Below are 24,219 nucleotides of genomic sequence, written 5' to 3'. Positions count from 1 at the left end.
TGATAAGGGAAACCCTGGGACGCAGTGAGGGGGAATGGTGTTGACCTGTCCTGCAAAATAAACTAATAGATCCCTTGCCATTTTCTCAAGAGTACTGCTAGGTATTAACTATTATAAATATGGCACCATTATTTTCATCCACACAGTAAATTATTCACAGACCCTTAAATGGACTACACTACATATGTGGATTCCCCCAAAACATCTAATCAGAGGACGGTGCCACCTTGATAGCAAAAAGTACCCAGAAGTGGCAGTTATGAGACACTGGCTGCATCGTTCATGTCCTGTATTATCCTCAGGCAGCAGAGGGACAGAGAAGGGAGGTTCCTGATTCCCCCAAGGTTTCCACCTAAGACAAATTGCTTTTTAAAAAAATATTCTCACCAATGACTAGGTTAAGGAGCTGCCGACTCCTCCCCACAAGCTTTCCCAAAACCCCCATGTGTGCAACATGCCTGAACTAGACCTATGTACGGCTTTCTTGGAGTGGCAGTAGTGAGTACGTCCACCATCTTTTCAGAGTGGAGTGCAGAGCGACCCAAAGCACATGAGTAGATCATCATATCAAGTGCAAACCCCCGTGCAGAGCTCAAAGAATGGACAAGACTTGTGCAGAAATCCTGAGACTTGTGTACAACAGTGACCTGTGAGCCTGTCACACTTGCCCTTTACTCCTCACGTCTTCAGGGGACAGTCCAGGGACCCTAACCCATGTACTGTCTCTCTGAACTAATAGTTATGAATGGACTCTTAACTTATTAGGGTCATCATCTCATTCATGGAACACCTAAAAAGCTTAAATTGAGCAGCAAATATACCACATAACTTTGAAATAAATATTTACGTTTTTAGAGATCTATTCTTTTAAGGAAATAGGTGAATGATTATAATATTCACATAACATAATATTAATGATATAATTACTATAATTAATGATAATAAATTATGTAATAAGTTCTAGATCATGATTTCCAACCTATTTTAATGCATCCCTGTCAATTTCATTGTGATATCTGCAGAAATGAAAACTTGGGACTTAATGTGTTAAAGGAGAAACTGAAAAAGATTAACGAGGCCACCAAGGCTCAGCCCTCACTGGATCATATGCATAAGAAAGTCAGCTTGGAATGCAAATGTGGCAATTCATCACAAGAGTATCTCACATTGAGCATGATTTTTAATTATGAGATTGGGGAGGTGAAAAGAGGCCCTGATTGGCTGTAAGAGACACAAACCAGATAGTTAACTCCTCTCATTCTGCTATTTTTCTTGCCATTCCTACTCCTTAAGAAACTAAGCTACTAGAATTTGCAAGTAACAAAAACAGGAAGTGAATGACTTGAACTTGGTGCTTCTTTTGCCACCAGCTATGCTTGCTGGTCTTGGGCAATCTTGGATAGTGATGATGATGATCATGTGTATAAGGTGATAATTTCTAAAATGGTCCTCATGTGGTCCACACATCAGAGGGTGGGAGCCTGTCTAAAATGGTAAAAGGCAAACAAGAAGAAACTACTGAGACGGGTGCAGTGGAGGACACCTGTGATCCCAGCTACTCTGGAGGCTGAGGCAGGAGGATCACAAGTTCCAGGCCAGCCTGGGCAACTTAGCAGGATCCTGCATCAAAATTAAAAATAAATAAAAAGAATGGAGGTGTAACTCAGTGATAGAGCATCCTGAGTTCAATTTCCAGTGCCACCTAAACAATAATAATAATAATAAAATCTACTGATTTGCCTTGGGACAAACCAAGGTACATGTGTGGATAAGACATGAGATTAGGGAAAAGGGCGAAGTGGTGGCTGTAGAGACTGCACCCCTGTAGTCCCAGCAGCTTGGAAAGCTGAGGCCAGAGGATTGCTGGTTCAAGGCCAGCCTCAGCAACTTAGGGACACCCTGTCTCAAAATAAAAAATAAAAAGGGCTGGAGATGTAACTCAGTAGTAAAGTGCCCGTGGGTTCAATTCCCAGTGCCTCCCCCCGAAAAAGGACAGAACAATATTGACTTTCTGATTTGGTCTCTTTGGTCTCCTACTGTTATTGTTGGCCTCTTTTGTACACTTGTCACAAGTGGTTCCAAGGTTATCAGCCAGTTCCTGCCGCTGACTGATGAGGGTAGGTGCAGGTGGTTACAGCTTTAGTTGCACTCCAAATGGGTGCTGGGCTGCTGTCTGTCCTCCAAATAGGCCTGACCAACCTGCATGGAGTCATGGCTGTGCATACTCTCATCTAATGCTGCCTAAAACAAACAGGACAAGCTGGGCATGGGGGTGCGTGCTTGTGGTCCCAGCTACTCAGGAGGCTGAGATAAGATGGCAAGTTCAAAGTCCAGACTGGACAACTTAGCAAGACCCTGTCTCAAAATAAAATTTTAAAAAGTCTGGGGATATAGCTCAGTGGTAAAGCATTTGCCTAGCATGCACGAGGCCCTGGGTTCTAGCCCCAGTGGTGAGGAGGTGGGGAACAATGTGATCCTCCTAGAGAATCCTACAGAATGGGAGGCCTGTAAAGAGCTGCTGAGGCCTCCTCTTCTACTCAGCCCTCATCTCACCTGGAGACTGTCATGAAAGCGCATCTCTTTGCCTGCTTCCTGAGCTCCCACAAGACATGAAGCTTTCAACCCTGCCCACCTCAGAAAAGAGCTGCAGAATACAAAGTCCCTTGGCTGCAACTTGGAAGGGGCTTGGAGGCAGCGAGTACAGCCTGCAGCCCACACTGTAGTCATCTGTCTCATTGTGTTTCAGTGTTATCCTTTTGGGTGCATGAGACAAGGACCTTGGGGAGCTGGCCCCTTTGGTTTATTCTTTTTTCACTGTCTATGTAAGTAATAAACTGTCCAAATTCAGAAGTGGCTCTTTGCATCATTACTGGTTGAATCTCTCAGGCCTTGTCCTTGACTTATCTTGTATGTGTGAGCTTACGTATTTTCTTATCAGATAAACAAAGGAAATATACCACCAGTGGACCCCAAAGGTGCACGGTGGCTAGTCCACCTGTAAAGTGTAGATAATTCCAAAGAGGGCCTGGAAGCTGTTAATTAAATGATAGGGATGGTGTCCAGAAAGCACTAATCTGTCTCCAAGGCAAAGGGTTGTAATTGAGGAGGTGTAAAGGTAGGAGTCAGGGGGATAGAACTGAAGTCCTACATAATATGCTATGCACAAACTTTCTTTTTAAAATTTATTATTTATTTATTTATGCTGTAGAGAAAAAGCTTTCAGCTTTTCAAAGTGTTGGGAACTCCCAGATTTAGATAACTGAGCTCTGAATTTTGTGTACTTTGAAAACTCATGAAGTGATAAGAGTCAAGAAGTGGAAACAATCCAAATATCCATCAATGGACAATGGATACACAGATTATGATGTATTCCCAGAATGGAACATTATTCAGTCATAAAAACAAATGAGGTATTGATGCATGCTACAGTATGGATGAAGCTTCTTGCAAACATGAATGAAACAAGCCTGTCAGAAAAAGTCAGATGCTGCACGATTGCATTCCCATGCAATGTTCATGACACACAAATCCACAGAGACAGGAAGTAGATTAGTGGTCACCTGGGACTGGGAGAGATGAGTAAATGAGGGGTGACTGCTAAGGGGGTACCAGGTTTTTCTCTAGGGTGATGGTTGCATAAATGTGTGAATATACTAAAAATCATTTAATTACTAAATGGGTAAATTGCATAGTATGCAATCATCTCAAGCTGTTACAAAAAAAAAAGGAAATTAAAGTTACCTGAAAACTACTTCCCATCAAAAAACCAATGACTGCTTTTGGATGGTGTCCTAGTTGGGGGTTTGTTTGGTTTTCTGATAGTGGCTCCTTAAGGAAGCTCTCAGCTCAGAAAAACCACACTAAAAGCACAAGAAATAGCCCTGACAATCAAAGCAAACTCACAAATACCCAGCACTGTTTTGCTAGGGTCAACGAATCAGGCCCTGAAATCTAGCAGCCATCAGTTGGATAAGCAAGAGTGACCTAACTTCAGGCACAGGCCACTAGTGTCTATGTAGCTGACAGATGACAGAAAGAAGGCCCATTCTGGGTCACACGGGGGAGTACAGTGGGGAAAGCCGCATCTGAGTGCTGCCAAAGTGTCATCAGGAGGTAACCCCAACCCCTCACACAAGTGGAATCCACATCTCCAAGTGACAGGAGGTGCTAAATAATTAACAGCATTCCCAGCTTCTCCTCACTCTGCACCTTGCCGTGAACAAGCTCCTCCTGATCAGAGCAAGTCGGTGGTGTGATTTGGACTCAGGACGAACAGGATTACTTGCATTCTTTATTATGAATGTTTTAGGGTTGAGAATTCAAACAAATAACAGTATAACACCCATGTACTCAACCCTCTTGAATTAAATATTCATATTTCTCATATTTGCTTCAAATATTTTTTTCAATATTCATGTATTTATTTTCAAATTATAAACATGAATTACTTAACTAAAGTATTACATAATAGAAATTAGACTTTTTTAAAAAGACTTTATACATATATATTCTAATAATATCCCATGGGGAAAAAAAAAATGTTGGTAGTACCACTGAGCTACATCACCAGCCCGTATTCTTCAAATATTTTTTAAATGAAAATTTTCAGATACAAAGTCCCCTTCTTAGTCTTCCTCAGTTCCTTTGTCCTCCCTTTCCAGAGTAACCACTACCATGAATTTGAAGTGAATTCTTTCTGTTAATGTTTACAAAATTTTACTGTACACACACACAAGAACACATACAAATTAACATGTAGATACACATATCTATGTATCTAAAGATAACGTATAAAATTTCTGCGTAGTTTGCACTTTATAGAAGTGAGGCAGAAGGATCACAAGTTCAAGGCCAAGACTGAGCAACCAGTGAGACCTTGTCTCAAAATAAAAAGTAAAAAAGGCTGGAGGCATAGCTCAGTAATAGAACACCCCTGGGTTCAATCCCCCAGTACTGCAGCAAACAAACAAACAAAAATAAATCACAGAAGCGGTATTCTATTGTATATATTATTCTGTACTCAATTTTGCTTTGCGTTATCCACATTGTTGATGGACATTTAACACTTCTGATCTTTTTTTTTTTTTCTTGGTCTGAGAATTGAACCCAGGGCTTCATGCACGTTAGACAAGTGCTTTACCACAGCCCAGCCATGATTTTTTCTTTTTTTATTTTACAAAGTTTATGAAAAGACATTTTTGTGTATGCCATTACTTCAATACTCACAAAAATATCTGTTTTTATGAAAGAATACAGAACTACCATAGTCATAAAGATACATACCAGAGAGGTGGACAGTAAGAGTTTCCCCCTGACTTTGTGACCTAGAAAAACAATGGGATATAACGGACTGAAGGGAGGGGAGCATCCCAGTGTGATTCAAGAAAAGGCTTTGCCTAGGATGCCCTCAAGGAGACCCCCAAAAAACCACAAGCACTGTCCACCCCTACGCCCAACTCTCACAGCAACCAGAGGCAAAGTTCAGAGGGCTAACCCCGCCAGGCTGATCAGTGAGAATGCCACGAAGAAGAGTGGATGACCAGCAACAGACGAAAAGTAAAAAGAGGATGTCAAAAGTAAGGACTCAGAGCCCAGTAGGGGTACAGGATGGGAGTGGGTGCCAAAAGATTCCACAACATTGCATGGGACAGAGATACATATGGTCAACCATCATTTCATCTCCTGCTCTCATTTTCTTAGCTGTTTTGTTTTGTTTTGTGCTAGCGGGAGCTGAACCCAGGGGTGCTCTACCACTGAGCTACATCCCCAGCTATTTTTAAATTTTATGTTGAAACAGGGTCTCATCAAGTTATCCAGGCTATCCTTGAACTTGTCATCCTCCTGCCTTGGCCTCTCAAGTCCCTGGGATTACACATGTGTACTATGGTGCCTGGCTGCTATTGTTTTTTGTTTGTTTGTTTTTAATCACAAAAGGTAATAAATATGTGCACACTGTTAAAATCCAAAGAATACAAAAGAGCATATGATGGCAAGAAGTCTTCCTCCTGACTCTCCCTTCCAGAGTCCAAAACCCCTACACAGAGGAAACCCTTGTTACCCATTTCTTGTGTGTTCTCCTAGAGATCCTCGTCATGACTGCAATGACAGTGGTCATGGGGCCAGGGGTTGAACCCAGGGTCCGTGCATGCTAGGCAAGTGTTCCACCATCGAACTACACCCCCATCCTCCAGAGATATTTTATGCATACACAAACGCATCTATATGCACATCTGCCTCATTCTTTTTCTTTATCCATAAATGATGGCACACTACATTTTTTTTAACCTTATATTTTTCCTGAGTCTTAGCAAACAATTCATACTAATATAAAGGATTGCCCTGTTCTTTTTAGAGGTTGCTTAAAACCCCATCCTATGGATGGACCATAATTTAATTAGTCTTCTATTGTGGAACATTTAAGTCACTCTAATCTTTCCCAACCACACATAATCACCTAATGCTGCCTGGAATATTCTTCAGTACCTCGTTGACCACAGTGGTTGTGTAAGATAAAACCCTAGCAGTGCAATTGTTAAGCTGGTATGATTCCCACTTTTTTTTTTTTTTTTTTTTTTTTTTTACCTTAATACTTAGGCTCCAATTTCCCATCTCTGAGGCTTAAAGGCAGCGGACCCTATTCTCCCTTAGCCTCATAGACAACCTGTTATTGTCTGCCAAATGGCACTGAAAAACACGCCCATAAGCTCTGGTAGGTGTAAAGGTGGCATTAGTGTTGGGGAAGAAGACCTATCCAATCAATAAAAAAAGAATGTGTTAACAAAATGGAGGTGGTCTTTGCAAAATGCAGAAGAGGGGAGCCAAACAGCAAGGCTGTGGCAGCATTCACCTCTCACCCTCCAAGGGACAGCCTCACCTCACCTAGTGGAGGGACTTCCAAGAAGCTCATTGGACCAGGTTTCTCCAAGGCCCAGAAGGAATTTCCTTTCCTATGATTCCACTCCTTACTTCTGGGTCCTTGCACATAGCAGTCCACTAATACAGTTATTCATTTTTCTTCCTAGGTACCTGGATCTGTGGAACAGTGTAGTGGATTACACATGGCTACAGATCCTTGGACACCCTCCCCTTCAGAAGTAAGGTCTACATCTTCTCTAGAGTCTATGGGTGCTGTAACTTCTCTGGTGAATGGAATACACTGAATATGCTGCTGTGCCCATTGCCAGGCCCAGGCTTTAGGAAATTGATAACCTCTACTTTCTGTCTCTTGAACATTCACTCAGGACCGTCAGCACCACGTAAGAGTACTATCCTAATACCACTATGCTGTGAGGAAGCCCAAGCCAGCCTGCAGAGAGACAGAGACCCAGCTATTCTAGGTCAAACCAGCCTAGCCATCATTCATGCCATGGAAGGCTTCTTGGTCATTCTAGCCCCAGCAGATGTGACATGCCAGTCAAAAGCCAGACCTGAGGCCCAGATATAAGGCTCTACTTGAGCAATTCTTCAGCCATTTGAGCTGAAACCACACTCTGTCATAAAATAAAGATAAGTCATCTTCATGGTGCCCTGCTCAAATAAATTCCTGACCCACAAGATCATGACTCTGGCAAAAAACCCACAAAATCCTTGGGGATAGGTCATTATGCAACAACGCAGAACCAGAACAGGGCATTTCTGTATGACAGAGTATGACCCTGAGAGGATTGATCTCCTCACAAAATAAATACAGGGGCACTCTGGTTCACACTGCTGTTTTTGTGGGTTTGGTCAATGTGAGTCAATCCCCCCAAATCTGCTAAATCTGAATATGCTGACAAAATTTAGTTTCTGAGCCAGGTGTGATGGCACATGCCTACAATACAAGCTACTAGGGAGGCCAAAGCAAGAGGATTGTCAAGTTTGAGACTGGCCTTGACAACTTAGTGAGACCTTCACTCAAAGAAAAAACAGAAGGGGTTGGGAGTATAGCTCAGTGGTAGAGTGCCCCTGGGTTCAAACCCCCGCCCCCAGTTTCATTTCCGCTGAGAACTGAAGGGCCAGGCTCAACAAATCTGCCCAACGCCTTCACTGAACCTTAGGTCCAACTACCCGGAGCAGGGAGCTGGGAAGACAAGTGTCACAAAGAAGTTTACCGCCAGGTGCATCCACCGCTCACTGCCACTCCTGAAACCTAAGACTGTGCCTGGTGCTGGGGACAGAGGTGGAAAAGACGTAGGTTCAGCTCTGGGAGCTTTTCCAGCCCAGTCTCTAAGCCATATAAACAGGTGATGACAAGAAACATGATATGGGAAATGACAAATATGTGCTCAGGCAATCAGGGTCCAGAGGAGGGGCCCCCAATTCAGTCCAGGTAGTCCACAATCCCACAATCAGAGCTACAGAACAGATAACATCTCGTAATTCTCAGATCGACATCTTTGAAAGATGAAAGTTTAATAGAGATTTAATATATGTCCATGTTTTGTTTTTCTAGCTTTTTTTTTTTTTTTTTTTTTGGTGCTAAAGATTGAACCCAGGTCCTTGCACATGCTCGGCAAGTGCTCTACCACTGAGCTGTGTTCTTCCCAGTCCCTCTGGCACTGTTAACAATATTTTTTGGCAATTCCTTAAATGCTCCAATGCTTCCCTAAGCTGATTTTATTATTCTTATGTGGGATAATGTGGAGCGTTTTGTCTGTTTGTTTTGTGAGGTTCGGGGGGGTGGATTTTTTTTTTTCCCTACCCATGTTAGGGACCAAATCCAAGGCCTGGAACATGCTAGGGAAGTCCTTGACCAGTGAGCTATGCCCTCAGCCCCTGCTTTTTAAAAAATAGGGTGTAGAGGACGTTGTAGTTGGCTACCCTAATACCCCTTCCACTGTGTGATAGTCACCCAGTTTGGGTGGGGGGGGGGCTCAACCCCAGCTTTAGGAGTGACACTGCATGGGGCTAAGCTAATTAAAATGTGTCTATCTGTTCCAGTCATTATGATGGGTTCAGGAACGGGCAATTAATCCAGGTCAAGCCAGTCAACCAACTTCTACAAGGCAGTAGAGCCAAAAGAACTGCAGAAAAACAAACTGTAGCTTTGATAACTTCACTCCTCTTTCTATAGTTTGGATGTATTATGCTCCCCAAAGATTCATGTGCTAGAAGCCTGGTCCCCAAACTAATAGTGTTAACAAGTGGTGGGACCTTTAAGAGTAGAAGTTCATGGGAGGTGGCTGGGTCATGACCACCCACATGATAGAAATAGATTAGTTCCAGTGAGCAGAGCTGACCTTTTCCTGCTCTTTCTTCCTCTCTAGCCATGCGACCTCTGTCTTTGCACATACCTACCTCCTCTCCTACTTCTCTGCCATGTTACATGACACAGACAAGGGGATCTTCACCAGACACTGGGTTCCATGCTCTTTGAACTTTTCAGAATCATGAACCAAATAAACCTCTTTTCTTCTGGGGATTAGCTCAGTTGGTAGAGTGCTTGCCTCACATATACAAGGCCCTGGGTTCAATCCCCAGCACCACAAAAAAAAAAAAAAAAAAAAAAAAAAAAAAAAAAAAAAAAACCTCTTTTCTTTAAAGTTACCCAGCCTCAGGTGTTTCATTACAGCAACACCAAATGGACTAAGACAGAAAATTATCACTGAGTAGTGTTGTTGCTATTATGATACCTATGAATTAGAAGTGGTTTTGGTAATGAGCAGAGGTTGGAAAAATTTGGAGGAACAGGTTAGGAAAGACTTATACTGCTCTAAACAAAGCACTATAGGCAATTCTGGTGAGGGTGCAAACAAAGAGACTGAGAAGGAGTTAGATATTCTTAGAGATTGCCTAAGTTGTTGTGACTGGAATGATGATAGAAATGAGGACAGTGAAGAACATGCAGACCAGATCTCAAATAAAAATGAAAAATATCCTATTGGAAATCAGAGAACAAGCCATCCTTGTTATTAAGTAGCAAGGAACTTAGCTGAATGGTATCCATGCCCTATAACTTTGTGAAAGGCCAAATTTAGGAGATGACTTAATAGTCATCTGGCAAAAGAAATTTCTAAGCAAAATACAGAAGGAGGTGTTTGGGTACTTTTAAAACTGTGTATAGTAAGATTCAGGAGCAATGGCAATGACCTGAGGTGGAAAAGGAGAAAAGGCAAGTGTACAAATTTGGAAAAGTCACAGCTTACATATATCAAAAGGAAAAAGAAAAAGCTGAGCCGCTACTTGTTAAAGAAGTCAGACAGATAAAGGGAGCTGGGCTTCAGGACACCAGGAGAGAGGACCTAAGGGCATGCCAGAAATCTTTCACATTTTCCATTCCATCACAGTCCCAGAGGACCCAGAGGGCAAGATGGCTTCAGAGAATACCCAGGAACAACTGCCACCCACGGTGCCTGGGGGCCCCTGCTTTTCCTAACCTAGAGCAGAACTTGGCCACTCCGGCTGCTGCTGAAATGGTCTCTGGTGCGGTGTGCGCTGCTGCTCCAGAGGATGCCAGCTACAGGCCTCCGCAGAGTCCACATGGTGCTAATTCTGTAGGACCCAGGAAGCAAGAGCTATAAGACCACAAGCTTCCAGTGAGATTAAAAAATAAAATAAAAAAAAAAAAAACATAGGGGGCCAGGCAGAAGTTTGCCACAGGGGCAGAACCACCACAGAGAATCTCCATTATATGCCTAGTAGAAACTGACTGTGGTGGCACATGGGTAATCCCAGCTACTCAGGAGGCTGAGACAGGAGGATCTCAAGTTTAAGGCCAGCCTGGGCAACTTACCAAGCCCCTATCTCAAAATCAAAAATAAAAAGGGTGGGACTGGGGCTGGGGTTGTAGCTCTGTGGTAGATCACTTGCCTGGCATGCATGAGGCACTGGGTTCGATTCTCAGCAACCTTAAATAAAATAAAGGTTTTGTGTCCATATACAACTAAAAAAAAATTTTTTTAAAGGGTGGGGATATATTTCAGGTTTAAACACCAGGACCTCAAAAAAATGCCCAGTAGAGTCACAAAAGTGATGAAGACACAACCAGGACCCCAGAAAGCCAGAGCAATCTGTGGTGTGCAACACTCAACCGAGAAGGTCACAGGTGCCAGCATGTAACCAAGCTATCCTACTGCCTCAGCCTCTGGAAGTCAGGAAGTCTGGGGCAGGGAGGTGGGGAAGAGGGGAGCAGAGCTGCCTGAGGTCTTGGAAGACCATTCCCCACCCGAGTGTGCAAGGGATGCAGGACTTGGAGCTTTTAAGATTTAATGTCTGCCCTGCTGAGTTTTAGTCTTGCTGAGGGTCAGAGAACAGAAATATTTATCCTATCCCTGTCCTGCCATTGTATCAGATAAATAGAGAACTTGTTTTTTATTTTACAGGTTCACTTCTGGAAGAAGTTTGCCTTGTGTCTTAGATGAGACTTGGGACTTGAGTTGATACTTAAAACAAGTTAAGACTTTAAGAAATATTGGCATGGAATGAATGCATTGTGCAAAGGATATGAACTTCAGGGGCCAGCGGTGGGTATGTTTTGTCCCTTCAAAGGCTTATGAGTTGGAAACTTGGTTCCCAATGTAGCAGAACTGAAAAGTGGTGGGACCTTTAAGAAGTGGGGCTTAGTGAAAGGAGTTTGGGCCCTGGCTATCCTTGCGAAGGGATTAACACTGGTCTAACAAGGGGGAATTAATTCCCACAAAAGCAAATTCTTATGAAAGAGGAAGCCTGGTTCCTTCCTAGTCTCTTGCATCCTCTCTCACTATTTGACCTCCCTCAGGCATACCCTCCTGCTATGAGATGCCATCTGCATGGCATACACAGACACAGAGAGAAGGCCTTCACCAGAGGCTAATCAGATGGGGTTGCAGACCTTGGACTTTCATCCTCACAAACTGCAAGCTAAATAAACTCTTCTTTACAAAGTACCCAGTTTGGGATACTTTGTTACAACAACACAAGACAAAGACAAGTCTCTAGAGCAAATTACACTTGAAGGACATTCAACTATTGAAGTTTTTCATCCTATGAGCAAATAAAAGTGCTTAGAGTTTAAGTCAGTATGAATAGCAACCAAAACAATTATAACTGATACAAAGTATGTCACTGAAACATTCTCTTCCTTAATAGAGCTATTAACTGGGTTTTACAGATATTCAACACTCTGCTCTTTATTACCTTACACCAGCTTCCTGTTATGGGGAGGTCTAATGTATTTCCCATGGGACAACTCTGGCTCATGTGAGCCAAGATCTTTGGGGGCTATCCTTTAAAAGACCACATATGACCGGGCACGGTGGCCTATGCCTGTAATCCCAGTGGCTCGGGAGGCTGAGGCCAGATGAACGAGAAGTCAAAGCCAACCTCAGCAAAGGGAAGGGGTTAAGCAAACTCAGTGAGACCCTGTCTTTAAATAAAATACAAAATAGGGCTGCGGACGTGGCTCAGTGGCTAAGTGCCCCCGAGTTCAATCCCTGGTAAGCCTTCCCCCCCCCAAAAAAGACCACACATCCCTGGGTTTCTCCTGCTTCCTCTTCCTCCTCCCAAGGCCATCTAGAATTTCGTTGGTAGTTGCTGCTCTAGAGCTAATCCTGAGCAAATCTCCCTCTGAGAAATTCTCAGTCCCTAGCCTTCGGCATTCACTGGGCCTTTCACATTTCTAGAGATTGAATCAAACAGGGGAACTTCACAGGACTCTGGTGTCTTGGCTTAAAAGAGTCAAATCCACAGGCAATAATTTCTTAATCATCTCTCAATACCTTATGATCTGTCCCCCAAGTCTTAGAAACATGAATCCAACAGAGACAGCAAGAGAGACAGCAGCCACATAGGCAAGTGTGGAGGATGTAGCACTGATCTTCCTGAAGCTATTTCCTTTGGAAGAGGTTCATGGCAGCCAACATCACTGCAGATGATTCTACATCCTCTGTCAGTTCATACACTTGCATCCGCCATTCTCTTCCCAAGACAGCTCCCTGCTATCCCAACTTCTGTCTCCCTTCTTTTATTGAGGGTGCTAGGAGTTAAACCTAGGGTTCACACATACTAGGAAAATGCTCTACCATTGAGCTGCATCCCCAGACCTTTTATTTTGTATTTTGAGACAGGCTGTCCCTAACAGACAGAGGCTGCCTTGGAACTTGCTATCCTCCTGCCTCGCCTGCCGAGTAGTTGACATTACAGGTGTGCCGCCTTGCCTGTCCACTTCAAGTTTAGCCTCCAAGTCACCTGTTTGCTGGTGCCCTCCTTATTCATGCCACCATCTGCTTATTAATTTCAACTGCCTTTTGCACATTTTCCCTACAGATTTCCAATTTATGACTGTAGCCTCCTCAGTTGGTCCAGAGTTAACTTCCTTAACTAAGTCCCCTTTACTTTTGTCCGATTTCTCCCTCACCTCCAGCTTCTCTGTCCCACTGCCCACTCGCACCCTCAGGTTCCCTGGTACCCCCACCTGGTTACCTGGAGCTCATGCAGGCGCAGAACATAGCCTTGCACGAACAGCTGGAAAAAAAAGGCCAACTGCCCTTGCCTAGGAAGTTCCTCCAAGCTCCGCAGCCGCCGCCGATCGCCAGGACCCGCGCCTGGTGCCTCGGCTGCCTCGTCCGCCGGGAGGGTGGCAGGGATCGCGGCCTTGGCTCTGGCCCCGTGTGGGCAGAGGCCACGGCCAGGCGCTCGCGTGGTCGGCAGCGCCCACCTCAACCTCGCGCAGCCCAGCGCAGCCATGGATGGTACTCTGGAGCCGACCCGGGCGAGCTAGCGAGCCTGAACCCAGGGGCGGTTCAAAGGCAGGGGTGACCTGGGGGACGGGCCAAGGAAAGGCGGGCCGGACTCCCTGCTCACTGTCGTCGCGGTCCTCGCCCTAGCAAAGTACAGCCTAACGAACACACGGCAGCCACCTTCTCGGGTGGAAGCCCCGGGCCCGGGGAGAAGGCAGGAGCGGGACAAGGGGACTTGGTGGAACCCACAGCGCCCCGGCGCTGCCTGCCCACGCTCCCGCAGACGCCCGAGGGAAACTTCCCGCAGGCTCTGAGCCGCAGGCGGGAGTACAGCCCTCCACTTCCAGGACCCGCAGGCCCCACCCAGTGAGATCCGCCTTCGCGGCCGGCCCAGCGCCATCGCCCCAGCGGTCCGCACTTCCCGGACCGACCTGGAACCGGCTCCGAGGCTCCACCGCCCGCTGGCTTTTCCTATTGGTCTCCGGGAAAGATCCTGGAATCCGAGCGCTGAGCTAGGAGAAAGCCCAAATGGCCCAACGGCCAAGGTCATCTGACCCCTGGAGCCGGGAACAAAGAAATTTAAATATTAGTGGAGTTTAGTTTCAAAAATGCAATTCTTCCTACACGTACACCTCCCCAGCCCGTCCGCCAAAGCAGGGTGTTTCAAACTACAAATTGAAACCAGAATTAGTGGGTTGTGACCAAAAGTATTTTCAATAAAAAGAATAAAATGGTACCAAAAAAAAAACTGCAAGAAGAAAAAGTATTGTTTAATGAATCCTTTGTTTCATGTGTATTCAAAGTATGGTTTTTGGCCAGGCACTCCTGCAATCCCAGTTACACAGGAAGCTGAGGCAGAAGAATCACAAGGTCCAGGTCAGCCTCCACAACTTAGTGAAACCCTGTCTTAAAATACAAAATAGAAAGGTTTGGGGATGTGGCTCAGCTAAGTCCTTGGGTTCAATCCCCAGGACTGCAAAGAAACAACATTAAGTAGATTACAAACATTAAATAGACACAGAGTCAAAGATTATTTAGCCCAGGAATGAAGGAGGCAGCAAGATAACAAAGTTGATTCTAAAGGCATCTGAAGAATTGTTTATAGCCAGCCAGAGGGAAAAGGGGCCTATTAAGTTCAAACAATTAGACTGACAGCTGAATGTGGCTGGGTGTGAACCTTTTGTTTACCCTAGGGTGCATAGTTTTGGAATCAGAGTTCACCCCTGGGTGAGTGCAAAGCCAATAAGCACAACCAGAAGAAAAAAAGGATAAGCAAAGAATTATTTTTGCAGCAAGTAATGACGGTATAGAGATAACTCTCAAAGCAGTGTTCCAAACAATTGTAGAAAGAGGTTTTTTGTTTTGTTTTGTTTTGTTTTTACTGGGAAAAATATACATTTTCACATATAAGAAAGACTCATCATCACGTGTGGAGTGGGGCACGTTCCTTAGCATGTTGGGTTTGATGTCATATATTATATATTTAAAAGAAAATATGCCACCAGTTGTGGAGGCACCACCCGTAATCCCAATGACTCAGGATGCTGAGGCAGGAAGATTGCAAATTCAAGGCCAGCCTGGGCAATTCAGCAAGATCCTATCTCAAAATAAAAAATAAAAAGCACTGGAGATTTGATCAGTGGTTAAGTACCCCAAGTTCAATCCCTAATACCAAAAAAAAAAAAAAAAAAAAAAAAAAAAAAAAAGGCATGGTGGTATGTGCTGTAGTCCCAGCAACCCTGCAACTTGCAACTTGGCAAGCTTGGGAGGCTAAGGCAAGAGGATTGCAAATTGGAGACCTGCCCGCCAACATATTTAGACCACCTAAGAAAGAAAGAAAGGAAGGAAGGAAGGAAGGAAATAAATGGGGAACGTAGCTCAAAAGTAAAGCATCCTTAGATGTAATCCCCATTACTGCAAAAAAAAAAAAAAGAAAGAAAAAGTGCAACCCCCCCCCCACACACACACACACTCACACCTCTGTGCAAAGAATTTAGTATTATGATGAGCAAAGACTACTTTAGGTCACTTAAAAAGAATGAATGAAAAAAAACGGGGGCTGGGGATGTAGCTCAGTGGCAGAGCGCTTGCTTACCATGTGTGAGGCACTGGGTTTGATCCTTAGCACCACATAAAAATAAGTAAAATAAAGGCATTCTGTTTGTCTAACTACAAAAATTTTTTTAAAAAAAGATGGGGATTTGACTCAGTGGTAGAGCGCTTGCCCAGCATGAGGAAGGCCTGGGTTCCACTCCCAGGTTGTTCATGTGGGGGAGGGGGAAAATGAGTCAAAGGGCTCTAGAATTTGGGCTGGTTCCTTGTAAATTTCTCTGATGGGCCTTATTCTGGGCTTCCACCTAAAAATGCCTGCCTAGTAGCTAAGTTTCTTGAATTTGTGACTAAATGTCTTTCATCTGCTTTGGGAGTTTTTCACCCATTATTTGTTTAAATATTGCTTCTTCCTATTCTTTCTCTTCTGTGACTAAACCTATACTTGTTAGACCTTTTTCACTGTATGTGTCTTCTTTCTTTATTATGATTATTATTTGTGTGTGTGTGCATGTGTCTGTGGTGCTAGACATCTATCTAACCCAGGGCCTTGTACATGCTAAGTATGCATTGTTATCACTGATGTTTTGATACATGTATACATTGTATAATGTTTAAATCAAAGTAAGCATATCTCTTCCAATATCTATCATTTCTTTATGGCAAAAACATTCAAAAGCTGTTCTTCCAGCTTTTAAAAATATATATCCTTTGAATTCTTAATTTCCATTTTTGTAATTTCTAGTTTTCAATTTTTTTTTTTTTTTTAACTTATGTCCTTTTTTATAGTCTCAGTTTTAGGGCAAAATTCCTAATTTTCTCTTTTATATCTCCTTTAATTTTGTAAACACTGTTGTTTTAAGGATTATGACCAATAGCTCCAATATCCAGAATCCATGTAGGATAATTTGTATTGTCTATTGTTTCTGGGGATTTTTGTTCACATGGCCATATTTCTTCCCAGGCCTGGTTACTTTTGATTGTAAGCCAAGAGATATAATTCAAGTTTCTAGTAGAAATTATCTGAGATTTAAGGGAACCTCATTTTCCTCAGGGGAGATTTACTTCTGTTTCAGACAGTTGCCTAAAGGGACCCCCTGGTGCAATTTCAGGCCTGCGTTGGTTTAAAGCTGAGGGAGGCTTCAGAGGTACGTTTATTTCCGGTCCTTCATCCTGGGTCCCCCCACTAAGTTCATATATAAGAGATCCTGGATTCCAGCTTTTTTTCACCCCACCTGAGAGGTTCTAGTACTCAGCTTCCTCTTCTGAAAATGGGAAATACCACTAATAGAAAAGTTGTCCCAAAGTGTCCCAAGTGATTTATCTCTGGATTTTTCTGACAATTCCTGGTAATTCTTCATTACCTTGTTTGCTCTCCCATGCTGGTGTCTTTAAGTAAAAGCTTTTCAGATTTTATTCAACTTGTCAAGTTGTTCCCCAAAAGTTAGTTTTAGTATCAACAAGTGGAAATCCAAAATCCAATTTCTATCTTTATCTTTATTAGTTCACCCTTTTCCCTAACCACCAGCCTCCACCATGCCTGGATTCATTCATTCATTCATTCATTTTTATTTATTTGTTTGTTTGTTTGTTTATGTTTTGGTACCAGAGATTGAACTCAAGGGCACTCAACCACTGAGCCACATCCCCAGCCCTGTTTTGTATCTTATGTGGACACAGGGTCTCACTAAGTTGCTTAGTGCCTCACTTTTTGCTGAGGCTAACTTTGAACTCGCAATCCTCCTGTCTCAGCCTCCCCAGCTGCTGGAATTACAGGCATATGCTACTGTGCCCAGCTCTTTCTTTCTTTTTTTGGCATTGAGGATTGAACCTACAGTATTGCACATGCTAGGAAAGTGCTCTACTATTGAGCTACATCTGCAGCCTTTTTATTTTGAGATAGGGCCTTGCGAATTTGCCCAGGTTGGCTTCAAACTTGCAATCCTCCTGCCTTGGCTTCCCAAGGAGCAGGAATTACAGGTGTGTATCTCTGTACCCAGCAGCTATTTTACATTTTTAAAATATTTTTAAGGAATTGACTGCTTAATGAAGTTTTCTTATTTTCTAACAAATGCATTTAATGCTATACATTTTCATGTGATACTATTTTGAACACATCAAACAAGATTTAACATATCATTTCTTTCTACTTTCATTTTCAGTTTGTGAGTTCATTTTGATTTCCTTCTTACTCTAAGAGTAATATAGAAAGTGATTTTATTTCAATGTGAATAGTCAGGTCACGTTTGTTTTGTAAGGGGTCACTCTTTTGATATTAATTTATATATACTATTATTACATTGTGGTGAGAATACATTTTTGCTCTTTAGAATTATTGAAATGCATTTGATGGCCTAAAACTTGTTTATTTTTCTAAATATTCCATGTGTATTTTATTTATTTTAGGATAAGTTCTTGCAAAATTGCCAGGCTGGCCTTGAACTTGCAACCCTTCTCAGTAATTGGGATTACAGGTGTGCACATGGTCTCTGTTTATTAATTATTTATTAATTTATCAATTTTGCTTTAAAATCCTTTATAACTTTACTTATTTTTGTCTAAATGATTTGTTAACGTCTGGGAGAGGTACAAGCATCCTAAAAATATTATGGCATTGTGAATTTTTTAAATTTACTTGTATTTCCAACAACTTTTGTTTTATATTTTGAAGATCTATTGTTAGGTACATAAAACTTCAGCACTACTATATATTCGTAATGGAGGTCACCATTTATAAATTTGAGATACTAGGCTGGGAATATAGCTCAGTGGTAAAGTATTTGCCTAACACACACAAGGCCCTGGGTTTAATCCCCAGCATCATAACATAACTTAAAAAAATAAAATAAATTTGAAATTCTTAATTATCTTGGATTTAGTTTGATTGTAATATTTTATTCCTATTTTATCCTTCAAGAGTATGTTTGATATATATCATCTATTTTCCATCAATCTGTATTTTTTTAATTTAAAAAGTTTTTAGTTGTAGATGGACACAATAGCTTTATTTTAATTATTTATTTATTTTTACGCAGCGCTGAGGATTGAACCCAGTGCCTCATATGTGTTAGGCAAGTGCTCTACCACTGAGCTACACCCCCAGTCCTGATCCAATCTAAGTTATTTTTAATTCAAAGTATTTCTCATAATACCAAGTAGCTGGATTTTCTTCTTGTCCTTGCCCAAAAAGAGTCATTTTGTTTTGTCGTTGTTTTGTGATGCTGGGGATTGAACTCAGGGACTTGAGCATGCTAGGCAAGCACTCTATCATTGAGTAAAACCCCACTCCCCAACGAAAGAATTTTTAAATAGCAAGTATTATTTTTATAATTTGAGGAAAACTAAAAATGAGTGAAATAAAGTGAAAGCATAATTAATTCATAGAAGAGGAATTATAAATGACTCAGTTTTGTTTTTCTTTTTTCCCCAGTATTGGAGATTGAACCCAGGGGAACCCTACTACTGATCAACATCTGAACCCCTTTTTTATTTTTCATTTTAAGACAGGGTCTCAATAAGTTTCTAAGGCTAGTCTCCAAGTTGTGATCCTCCTGCCTCAGCCTCCAGAGTCACTGGAATTACAAGTGTAGGCTATTGCACCTGTACATGGCTCTTAAACATATACAAAAATGTTCAACTTTCCTTATTGTAAAAAAAGACAAATCAAAACTGCATTAAAATTTTTATCACCTATAAGATTGGCAAAAAATAACAATTTTGATACCACCTTGTGTTTTAGAGAAGGGAAACAAATTAAACCATGGTTCAAGGGAATGCAAATTACTATGGAGTTTTCAAACTTTTAGATACACTCACCTTTTGAACAAGCAATCCTACTACTAGGGATTTATTGTACATGTATATATGCACATTTGTAAAAGCACAGATATAGAAGGATTTTTGTACATATCATTGTACATACAAAGAAAATATTGGAAGCAACCTAAATGTCCATCAGTAAGGGACTAATGAGGGGCTGGGGAGATAGCTCAATCAGTAGAGTGCTTGCTTTGTAAACACAATGCCCTGGGTTTGATCCCCAGCAACCCCCCCCCCAAAAAAAGTAAGGGACTAATGAAATGAATTATGGTTAATCCAAACACTGAAATAATTTGGAGCTTTAAAAAGGAACTATATAATTCAGCCCCAAACATATTATATACCACCACAATTTTCAAAGTATGTATTTTAAATAAAAAATTTAATATACATAATATTGTTATGGTAGACTACCAAATAGTTAGGCCAAGGCCTGCATGTGCACAGAATATTTCTGTAGGTATGCACTAGTAACTTGTAATAGTAGCTATCTCTGAGACAAAGGGGTCAGAGACATATCTTCACAGTATGACCTATGGACTTTGAATTTTGTAACATGTAAATGCAATATCTTGTTTTATCAAAGTGGCTCATTCAAAAGAATGCCATGAGGACATTTTCTTTTGAATTTACTGAAAACTCGTTTCCCAATGTGATACCTAGCTGTCCATGAACTTGGTCACTTGGGTCCTCACAGAACACAAAACTTCACCAGAGCAATGATAAAGTATTAAAACAATTAAATCTTTACATGCACATTGCATCTCTTTTATCCTCTCTTTTGGAGGGGGTTGATTGCAGGCAATGGGGAAATGGACAATTGAAAAAATACACCAAATAAGTATAAAACAGTGTGTATAAAAACTGATTTGAGATGTGAGAGTAACAGAAGTAAGAAAAGCTCTTCAAATTCATTCTTCTTTTTTCTTTGATATGGATCCCACTATGTTACCAGGCTGGCCTCAAACTCCTGGGGCTAAGGGACCTTGCTGCTTCAGGCTCCTGAGGGGCTGGAATGACAGGTGGGTGCCACTGAACCCAGTATCTTTTTCTCTTTTTTGCAGCATTGACCCAGAGCCACATTGCTGGCAAGCACACTACCACCGAGCTACACCCTGGTCCTGTTCTTTTAATCATCAACTAGCTCATACTTTTTTGTAATTTTGAAAATTAAAATAAGCTAAACCTTTCCAAGCCTTCTGGTAGTACAGATTTTATGTTTTCATAGATTTCAAAAGAATTTAAGTACATAACAAAATATTTTCAATGTTTGAAAAATCACCCCTAATTCCACCACTTAAAGAGGCAACAAAATCAAAGACCCCTGTGTTTACGACCCCTCAAAATGAACACTGTTCATAGTTTCTATTTGGTGTATTTAAAATTGCAGCAAGAACCAGGCACGGTGGTACACACCTGTGGTCCCAGCTACCCAGGAAGTTGTGGCAAAAAGATTGCAAGTTCTAGAGCAGCCTGGGCAATTTAGCAAGACCTATTCAGTAGTGGAGTGCCCCTGTGTTCAGTCTTCAGTCCTGGGGAAGGGGGGCGGGAAGCAACAGATCAGCAGCCAAGGAATGCTGAGGGTTGACTTCTGGTTCCTGGGGTCCTCTTTAAGAAAGGCAAAGACACATGCCTGAAAAGACAGACCCCCGGGGATGGTGGAGGCTCTTTGAAGAGGTTGAAATTTTACAAGATTATCTCCGTTGTGGGACCAGAGTTCCTGACAGGGACCTAGGAGCCGTTGGCTCTGTAAGAACTTTCCTGGAACATTTCAGAGGTCAGGACCTGGGTATGGTCATCTGTGTCCTGTTCTCACACCCTGCTTCTGCTCCTGTCCCATTCTTTGATCTCTGCAGCTGGTTCCTGTTCCACAGTCATCCTCTTTATTGGTTCCACTCTTTTGCTGCCAGAGGTCTCTCCTGTCTCTGCTGGTCCTGATCTTAATTGAGTTCACTGATAAAGTTAATTCATGTATATGTCCTTTCTTTGTGTCTCTCTTCCTTGTGCATTTTTTACTCAAATACTGGCTCCTGGGCTGGGGTTGTAGCTCAGCGTTAGAGCTAGCACGTGTGAGGCACTGGGTTCCATCCTCAGCACCACATAAAAATAAACAAATAAAATAAAGGTACTGTAAATACTAGCTCCCTCTCACCCTTGATGAAAATCTTCTAAGAACTTTCTCTACTGTGGTTTCCTCTCTTGAACTCTGGGCAATCAGTTCTCAAATTCTAGGGATCTTCATGCTAACTCCTCTCTAACCAAAGAAAGGGGGAACAAAAGGGTGTCCCTGAGTGGCATCTGTGGAATAAAAGACCATAGTGGATACTGGGGCTGAGGAAATTCTATCTTATGTCTTATGGTTGGAGGTCTCTTTGATTAGCCAGGCCACACCCTTTGGGGTATCTGGTCTGACTCTGATAGGCTCCAAAAGTGTGTTCTGATTTAATGTAATTTTCTATGAGGTTTTTTTTCTTTTTATCCCATATTTTATTGGTGTATTATAATTATACATAACAGTAGGATTAGTTGTTACACCCTTTGGGGTATCTGGTCTGACTCTGATAGGCTCCAAAAGTGTGTTCTGATTTAATGTAATTTTCTATGAGGTTTTTTTTCTTTTTATCCCATATTTTATTGGTGTATTATAATTATACATAACAGTAGGATTAGTTGTTACACATGTACGTGAGATAACAACAGACTGTGGTCAATATCATTCCCCAGTCTGTCCCTCTCCCTCCCCTGCTCCTCCCCACTGGTCCCTTTCCTCTAGGGTCTCCCTTCTTTTTATTTATTTATTTATTTATTTATTTATTTATTTATTTATTTTGCGGTGCTGGGGATCGAACCCAGGGCCTTGTGCTTGCAAGGCAAGCACTCTACCAACTGAGCTATATTCCCAGTCCTCCCTTCTATTTTAATGAGATCTCCTCCCACATTTTTTTTCCTTTTTTTCTCTCTAGTTTTCACATATGAGAAAAAAATATGGTCTTGATTTTCTGCATTTGGCTCATTTTGCTTAACGTAACGTCATTGTTCTATGAATGCTTTTCCTATTATTTCAGTTCTGTTTTCAGGATAGGAATTAAGAGATGAGTTTGATGTTGACAACCATAGTCTTATCAGAAATTTATTTCGCTCTTTGTTCCAGCCACCAGACTAGTTTCTCTTACAAAATGAGTTCTGAAAGCAGCAATGGGCAAAATTAAATTGGAAATTTTCAAAAAGCTCAAGAGCAGCTTTCCCAGGTTGAGTGTACATAAAAAGCACTCTCTGCTCAACTCATTGAAGGATTACATCTGATTACAAAACATGTTAAATTAAAAGGATTTATTGACTAGATGGTTCTCTAAAGCATGAGTTTCCAAACCTTTATAAGAAAAATTTTGACCAGGTACCATAGTACTTGCCTGTATTCTCAGCAACTCTGGAGGCTGAGGCAGGAGGATTGCAAATTCAAGGACAGTGTGGACAACTTTTTAAAACTGGCAAATGATAAATGCAAATGAAGGGTATAAAAGTTTGATTTTTTGGTCTATTTTAATGTGTGTTTGTGGGCATGTATGCACTGAATACTGTCTATATATGTCTTATGTTTGAATATTGTTTACAAGGTACCAAGTTGGTTTATAAGTGAGCACTCTTTTTTTTTAATTAAAATAGATTTATTAGCTTTTCTTTTAATATAAACATGAGAAATAAAAACCACATAAGTTGTAGCATTCTTTTCAAAATAAAACTGCAATCAATACTTGAATCTCCAAGCTCTGAACTCCATAAACAATGTTTTCTTTTTTCCTTGAAGTGGTAGATTGTAATATTTCAGATACCATTATTATCACTTGTCTGTCCTTTAAAAATGATGGAACCTGCAGCACTCAGTATAATGTGAAGCATCACTATATTGAGAAAGAGTACTCCTGGCTCATAAGTGCAAGATTCCTAGGATTACTTTTAAGATAAGAGAAATTCATTTCACATAGTTTAGAACACATCATTTTGTATTTCAAATGTAGGTGACATTGTTATCAATTTCTTAAATTATTTACTCCTTGCCTTTTAAAACCGGAAGTAAGGGTTCCTAAAGTTCATGTAAGTTCTCTCTTATATAGCAGGACTTAAAATGAGATACCTACAATCAGGTTAATGCTTATGATTAAAAAAAAAAAAAAAAAAAAAAAAAAGGAAGAAAAGAAAAGAAAAAAAAACTTTCATATCACCTGCTGCTATTAGGGTCCAACTCCTTTTCATTTATTACATGTGAATAAACACTCCTCTTTCATAATCTTCCTTTACCAAATCTATAGAAATTTAGGTGATCAAAGCAGATACAACACAATCCTGCATAAAACTACTTTAAAAAGAGGAGGGTGCCTTTTTTTTTTTTTTTTTTTTTTTTTTACTTTTTTAAACTTTAGTATTACTTATCTCCATAAATTTCAGTGCAATTTTAAGCTTTGACACCTGCAGAAGTATAAATGCTGCGAACTTCAAATCATGATTTGAAAATTAAATTACATTTCTTTTAAACTTAATTTTGAAAAAATGTTGAGCTTTCAATTTTTTATTCCAGTCAATGTTTGCCATCTTCAACAGGAACTGGTAATAGAAAACTGAAAGCTTAATATTCCAAATTTATTAAGTTTTAAAGAAATATAATTTAACTTTCAAATGTTTTGTAAGAGTTTGTAGTGTTTACACTTTTACAGCAGGG

At 41.3% G+C, this 24,219-nt stretch overlaps 1 protein-coding gene and 1 long non-coding RNA gene across 2 annotated transcripts in view; both read right to left on the bottom strand.

Moving 5' to 3' along the window:
- CYP27A1 (cytochrome P450 family 27 subfamily A member 1) overlaps positions 1 to 13,977 on the bottom strand; it is a 32,798-nt gene extending 18,821 nt beyond the window's left edge. The window contains exon 1 of the mRNA XM_079135548.1: positions 13,381 to 13,977. Coding sequence (XP_078991674.1) covers positions 13,381 to 13,644 — 264 coding nt within the window. The 5' untranslated portion in view covers positions 13,645 to 13,977. The remainder of the gene's footprint in view (positions 1 to 13,380) is intronic.
- LOC306658497 lies at positions 8,421 to 10,898 on the bottom strand. The gene is made up of 2 exons (XR_013763066.1): positions 9,511 to 10,898; positions 8,421 to 9,386 (listed from the first exon to the last, which is right to left on the bottom strand). It is a non-coding gene; the product is annotated as an uncharacterized lncRNA (long non-coding RNA).
- Positions 13,978 to 24,219: the final 10,242 nt, after the last annotated feature.

Source organism: Sciurus vulgaris (assembly GCF_902686455.1).
Source record: "Sciurus vulgaris genome assembly, chromosome: 3".
Taxonomy (NCBI): domain Eukaryota; kingdom Metazoa; phylum Chordata; class Mammalia; order Rodentia; family Sciuridae; genus Sciurus; species Sciurus vulgaris.
This window is presented reverse-complemented; position numbering and strand designations above follow the sequence as displayed.